The sequence below is a fragment of the Odocoileus virginianus genome, chromosome 15, assembly GCF_023699985.2.
Source record: "Odocoileus virginianus isolate 20LAN1187 ecotype Illinois chromosome 15, Ovbor_1.2, whole genome shotgun sequence".
In the NCBI taxonomy this organism is placed as follows: domain Eukaryota; kingdom Metazoa; phylum Chordata; class Mammalia; order Artiodactyla; family Cervidae; genus Odocoileus; species Odocoileus virginianus.
The window spans coordinates 68369-74503 of NC_069688.1; the positions used below are offsets into that span (position 1 = coordinate 68369).

A 6135-nucleotide genomic window follows, 5' to 3' on the forward strand; every position below is an offset into this window, starting at 1 on the left:
TTTTCAGGAGACCTGGCCGTTGACCTAGCAACCCTGAGCCCCTGGAGCCCAAGAATCTAGGGCTTCCTCCTGCCTTCCACCCTGGCCCAAGCATGGCACTGGGCATCCCCAGGGCACATGCACAGACCTGGGATTCTGTGACCCTGTCTGAGGATGGGGGTCAGAGAAAGCGACCAGAGCTGGGCAGAGGGTGAGAGCGGGATGAGCTGTAGACCCAGCTGACGCCTCTGTCTATAGCCCGCTGAGGGGGAGGAAGGAGTGGGAGGCAGCAGGAGGTGGAGAGGGCCAGAGAGCCCTGCAGCTGGCAGGGCACGGGTATGCTGGGCTGGAGGGTGTGGGCCGGGCAGGGTGGGGCAGGTCCCCGCCCCTCCCACCAGCACCTGTCCCAACTATAAGGCCTCTGGGGGGGGGAGGGTGCCAGTGCTCCCAGAGGTGCCCCGAGATGAAGACAGCCTTGCTGTTCCTCATTGCCTTGGCTGTGGCAGCTGAGCCAGGTGAGGGGCTGGGTGGGGGCTGGGGGAGTGGGGAGCCAGGCCCTGGAAGCCTGGAGTGGCTTCCCTCTAGGCACGGAGAACCCTGGATTTGCAGGGACTAGAACAAAGTGAACCCTGCACATTAACTTCGTGGGATCACAGACTTACAATATTTCAGAACCAGAGAATCTTAGAGTCAACCCAGCGGATCAGACACGTGGAGAGGGAGCAATGCTGGGGGTTGTCTTGATATACTTCTCCCCGAGAAAGACAGAGGCCAGAGGCCAGCCTCAATGCCCCCCCAGGCCCCAGGGCCCTCCCAAGGTCGCCCATCCCCCTGCAGGCTCAGCACGGCCAAACTGACAGCCCCCAGGGTGTCGACTCAGCCTCAGGTCCTCACCATGGGCTGCCCACTGCCCACTGCGAGACAGTCCCCATGGAGGGCCAGCAGCCAGGTCCTGTGAGCTGTAGTTAGCATGCCCCAGAGCCTCTGATGCCCCCGGGGAAGGGTCTTCAGTGCAGCCATATTGGCCGCCTCATCAGTCCTCTAGAGATGCTCAGTGCTGGACAGCTCCTCGGGGTGGGGCGGGGGGGGGGCGGTGGGGGGAGTGCAGGGGGTGAGGCTCCAGGGCCCCAGCCCATGCGGACGTTACTTCCTGCCTCCCGGGGCTGTGTGCAAGATGTGAGCCCCGGTGGGGCCCGGGGGCCTCAGAGGGACTGGCCCAGGGCAGGGGTGGCAGAGGGCTCTGTCTAACAGGGGTCTCCCCAGCCCCTCTGGGAGGGCGCCGTGGGGCCTGCTGATGCCCTGGGCTCTCCCCCCAGCCCAGGCTCTCCAGTGCCATGTGTGCAGCAGCTCCAGCAACTGCAAGAAACCGCAGACCTGCTCAGCCAGCTCCAGCTTCTGCAAGACTGTGATCAGGGGTGAGCGATCTGGGCGAGGGAAGGAGGCCCTGTGGGGCGCCCCAGGGCTTGAGGATCATCCCTGGGGAGGCTGCTGGAAGGGGTCTCAGTGACAGTCCAGTCCTGAGGCGGTGGAAGCTGGGACTTGGGAGGCCCTGGGGGACAGGGGTGCCACCTGGCCTGACCTCACCCACCCATCCCCAGTGGAGCCTCTGTCTGGGAACCTAGTGGAGAAGAACTGCTCCGTGTGGTGCACGCCCACGAACAGCCAGCAGGGCCAGGTCAGCAAGGGCCAGGAGACCACTCTGTGCTGCAAGAGCGACCTGTGCAACGAGGGTCTGCAGAGCCGGCAGAACACCGCACCCGCCCGCACCAGCGCCCCCCTCGGACTGGCGCTGGTCTGTGGCCTCCTTGCCCTCCTCTGGGCCCCTGGCCTGTGACCCCCAGAACCAGGGCCCCACCCCCTCCTCTCCCTGGCCAGGATGGAGGCTCAGACACCCTGGGCTGGGGCCTCCGTAGAAGGTCTGAGGCCGGGCAGCAGCTGAGGGGCGGGAAGAGCTGAAGGCTTGGGGCGGCCCTGGCACAAGAAGACAGCGCCTCCCTCCCGGAGCAGTGCAGTGGGGGAGGGGACAGGAGGCCTTCCGCTCCCTCCTGATTTCATCTTCATTCTGTTTGGTTTCTGTTTATTTTTCTATTCAAAGCCCCGCGTTGGAATAAATGACTGAAAACCAGTGTGGTCATGTTGGTGCTATTCCGGAGTGGAGGGGGTGGGGGCGGCGGTCATCTGCACACACAGGCCCCCAAGTCCCAGGGCTTGTCACCCAGAACCAGTTTCAGCAGCATGCACAAGGCCTGAAGTGCCGCCGTCACCCCGCCTTGCTGGAGGGGACATGACCCTCCCCGGACCCCTCCTCTGCAGCCCCAGACAAGGAAGGCCCTCCTGAGGGAGGTCTGAGCCTAAGCAGGGCACAGAAGCTTGTGGGTGCAGCCGTGATGCGCAGGCCGAGCTCTCCACCTGCCTGCCTGAGATCACCCGGTGGAACACCGCGTCCACCCTGCCAGCCCTTACCCACCGCCCACATCCAAGCCCCGCCGGCCCAGGGTCGCTAGGGTCCCGCTTTGTCCTACTAGGTGGCCTTGAGCAAGACCCTTCCGCTCCCGGAGCCTGTGAGCCCTACGTGTGCCAGCAGCGCGCGCCCGCAGTGTCGTAGGTCCGAGGTCCGGGCGCCAGGCCGCAGCTGGCCTCTCCCTCTCTGCCCTCGCAGGGCCTGCTATCCGGCCACCGCTCCTGCTGCGCCGGGAATATTCCGAGGACCAGCGCGCCTCCCGGTGGCCACACGGGGGAGCCGGGCCTTGGGACGAGCTGCCAAGGCGGGCGGGGGTGGGGGGTGCCCCGCCCCTGACTCGGAGCCCACTAGGGGCCCTGGGCGCCCGGGAACCCGCAGCAGGGAGTGGAAAGAACGGGTCAGACACGTGGGCCACGGAGGTCGGGCAGAGGGGCTGAGGCGCGCCGGGCGAGAGATAGGCCTCGTCCTCAGGGGGCCCCACGGCAGGCTGCCCGTGTGGCTGGGCTTTGGATCAAGCGGTGGGGGGCGGGGACAGGGACGTTCACCTGGAGGGAAGGGAGGCTGATCCCACACGGGACCCCCCACGCCCACCTGGAAGCCCGGGGCGGCCGGCGAAGTTCCCAACGGAGGAGGAGGTTGTCGCCACGTGGGATCAGGAAAGGCTCCGTAGAGGGGACATCAGTCAGGGGACAACCCAGGCCACGAGGCCCAGGAAGAGTTGAGAGGTGGGAGGCACCTTCCGATTCCTGGGAGTGCCAATTGCCCCCAGGCGGGAGCAGCGTCTGAGTGAGGGCGGCAGTGAAGGGCAGGGGAGTCTTCCAGAGCTGCTGGACAGCAGCCGCCTGCCCCGCATCTGTATCTCCAGCAGCTCAACTAGTGACCTCAAGCCTGTTTGGACCATTCAGTGTGGATGCAGCTGTCATGGTTTAAGGCTTTCATCCTGTCTTCCCTGTTCTCTGTCCACCTGTTCTTTTTTCCTTTCCCCTCTTTTTCTGCCCTCTCTTTTGTGAACAGATTCATCTTTTGTGATTCCATTTTATCTCCTTTGTTACTTTATTAAGCAGAGCTCTTTGATTTTCCTTTTCTTCCTCTGTCTTGTCTTTTCTTTCTTTCTTTTTATTTAATTTTAGAAATGAATTCTTTCTGCTTTTGCATGTCTGAAAACTTCATTTCCCCTTCACCTTTCAGATATGTTTTCACTGGGCACGTAACTCCAAGTTGTTTGTCTTGCTTTTGTGCTTTGGTATTTCAAACATTCCTTCACTGCATTGACTTCACTGTTTCTGACAAGAAATCTGCCGGCATCCGTATCTTCGATCCTCTGTGCATCATATAATGTCTGCTTCTAGTGTTTTCTCTTTACCACTGGTTTTAAGCAGTTAATCACACAATGTTCTTTGGTGTAGTTTTCTTCAATTTCTGTGCTTGAAGTTCATTGAACTTCTGGGTTCCATGGGTTTGATAGTTTTCCTGAGGGGAATTCAGGGTGGAGGAAAACAGGATACTGGCCCTAGATAGCTAAAATGGAGGTGTTAGTCATTCAGTTGTGTCCAACTCTTTGGTATCCCATGGACTATAGCCTGGCAGGCTCCTCTGTCCATGGAATTCTCCAGGCAAGAATACTGGAGTGGGTTGCCATTCCCTTTTCCAGGGGAATCTTCCTGACCCAGGGATTGAACCTGGGTCTCCTGCATTGCAGGCGGATTCTTTACCCTTTGAGCCAGCAGGGAACCCCCAGTAGTCCTCAGTAGGGTCCCCAAATAAAACATTAACACATGGCTTTTAGGTTGTGCAGGGTTTTGTTTTGCTTTTCAGTCGACACAAGGTTTGTCCTCCAGCTTGCGTGAGCTCTGGGAACTCTTCCTAATATTTTATCTGTCTTTAATTTTTATCAGTTTGATTACTATGTGTCTTAGTTGTTCCTCCTTGGATTTATCCTGCCTGGGATTCTCTGCACTTCCTGGACTTGGTTGACTGTTTCCTTTCCCATGTTAGAGATCTTTTCAGCTATTATCTCTTCAGGTATTTTCTCGGGTCCTTTCTCTTTCTCTCTCTTCTCCTTCTGGGACCCCTATAATGTGAAATGTTGGTGCATTTAATGTTGTCCCAAAGGTCTCTTATACTGTTTTCATTTCTTTTTATTCTTTTTTCTATATTCTATTTTGCTTTGGTGATTTTCACCATTTCATCTTCCAGGTCGCTTATCCATTCTTCTGCCCTTGTTATTCTGTTACTGATTCCTTCTAGGGTATTGTTTATCTCTGTTGTTTGTTCTTTAGTTCTTTTAGGTCTTTGGTAAACATTTATTGCATCTTCTGCATTCTTTTTCCGAGCTCCTGAATCATCTTCACCGTCGTTATTCTGAATTCTTTTTCTGGAAGTGAAAGGTTGTTGCTGAACCACAAAAGATGCTGGGATTCTTGGCCTCCAGAGGAAAAGAATTAAATTTGGGGCCAGACACGAGGCTTGATTGCTTAGAGCTTTTGTGTAATAAAGTTGTATTAAAGTATAAAAGAGATAGAGAAAGTTTCTGACATAGACGTCAGAAGGGAGCAGAAAGAGTGCCCCCTGCTAGTCTTTAGCTGTATGTTACATAGCTACTAGCAGTCTGCTAATTAGAGAAAGGAAATGTCTCAAAACTCAGAGAATGGCACCAGGCCCCTCACCCACAACATGCCTTGAGATAACATTGGCGCCAGGTGAGTCATCCCGGGCATATAAAAACAGATTGACATGAATCTTGAAGAAAGGCAGATTTCCATACAAATATATAGTTTCATTAACATAGATTAGGAGAACAATGTATGAGTATAACAAACTAGTTTGTCAAGTAGGTTCTGAGCCTTTAGGCAGAACTGACTTGAAGAGCTCAGAATCAACTTGAAGACAGAGTCTAGGGTAAATGCAAAGTACATTAAAATAGCTTAAGACAAATATTTCCATAAGAAAAATGCATTCGTTAGCTAAGATTTAAGACAAGTTAAGTTCAGGTGGTACCAGGTGTCATTATGGCAACACAGAAATTTAAGAGAAATCTCTTTTTAAATTTGTATAGAGAAGGGGAAAAAAATATAACACTAGTTTGTTTCCTCCTGCTGCTTAAGAGAGAGAAAAAATGTGACACTTGCTGCCTCTTTCCTCTGTTTGGAGACCCCTCGCCTTCCTGCCTGTTACCCTCTCAGAAGATTGCCTATTTCCACTTCATTTAGCTTTTTCTCTGGGGATTTATCTTGTTCTTTCATCTGGAAGACAATCCTATGCTTTTTCATTCTGATTAGCTTTCTGTGACTGCGGCTTTCCATTTCGGAGCCTGCGGGATTGTAGTTCTTGCTTGCTTGCTTCTTGTAGTTCGTCTGCCCTCTGGTGGATAAGGCTAAAAGGCAAGCTTCCTGATGGGAGGAACTGATGGCAGAGAAAATTGGGTCTCCCTCTGGTGGGCAGACCATCCTCAGTAAAACTTAAATCCAATTGTCCGCTGATGGGCTGGGCTCCTTCCATGTTAGTTGTTTGGCCTGAGGGGACTCAGCCCTGGAGTCTACAGGCTCTATGGTAGGGCTAACGGCAATTTCCAAGAGGGCTCACGCCAAGGGTCACCTCCCGGGACTGCTGCTGCCGGTGTCCCTGTTCCCGTGGCAAGCCACTGCCAACCCTCACCTCCGCAGGAGAGGCTCCAACACGCACAGGTAGGTTTGGCT

The 6135-nt window shown here is 55.1% G+C and overlaps 1 protein-coding gene across 1 annotated transcript; it reads left to right on the forward strand.

Annotated features, from left to right (window-relative positions):
* Nucleotides 1–397: 397 nt before the first annotated feature.
* LY6D (lymphocyte antigen 6 family member D) lies at nucleotides 398–2104 on the forward strand. The gene is made up of 3 exons (XM_020900030.2): nucleotides 398–494; nucleotides 1296–1394; nucleotides 1578–2104. The coding sequence occupies exons 1-3, from the start codon at nucleotides 443–445 to the stop codon at nucleotides 1811–1813; spliced, it is 387 nt and encodes a 128-aa protein (XP_020755689.1). The 5' UTR covers nucleotides 398–442; the 3' UTR covers nucleotides 1814–2104.
* The last annotated feature ends 4031 nt before the right edge of the window (nucleotides 2105–6135 follow it).

What these genes read in the sequence shown, in the direction of transcription:
- LY6D (XM_020900030.2), top strand. Translation starts at nt 443, where the DNA reads ATGAAGACAGCCTTGCTGTTCCTCATTGCCTTGGCTGTGGCAGCTGAG. An exon ending in GGCTGTGGCAGCTGAGCCAG is followed by an intron (nt 495 to 1,295) that starts GTGAGGGGCTGG and finishes CTCTCCCCCCAG; the next exon opens with CCCAGGCTCTCCAGTGCCAT. An exon ending in CTGCAAGACTGTGATCAGGG is followed by an intron (nt 1,395 to 1,577) that starts GTGAGCGATCTG and finishes ACCCATCCCCAG; the next exon opens with TGGAGCCTCTGTCTGGGAAC.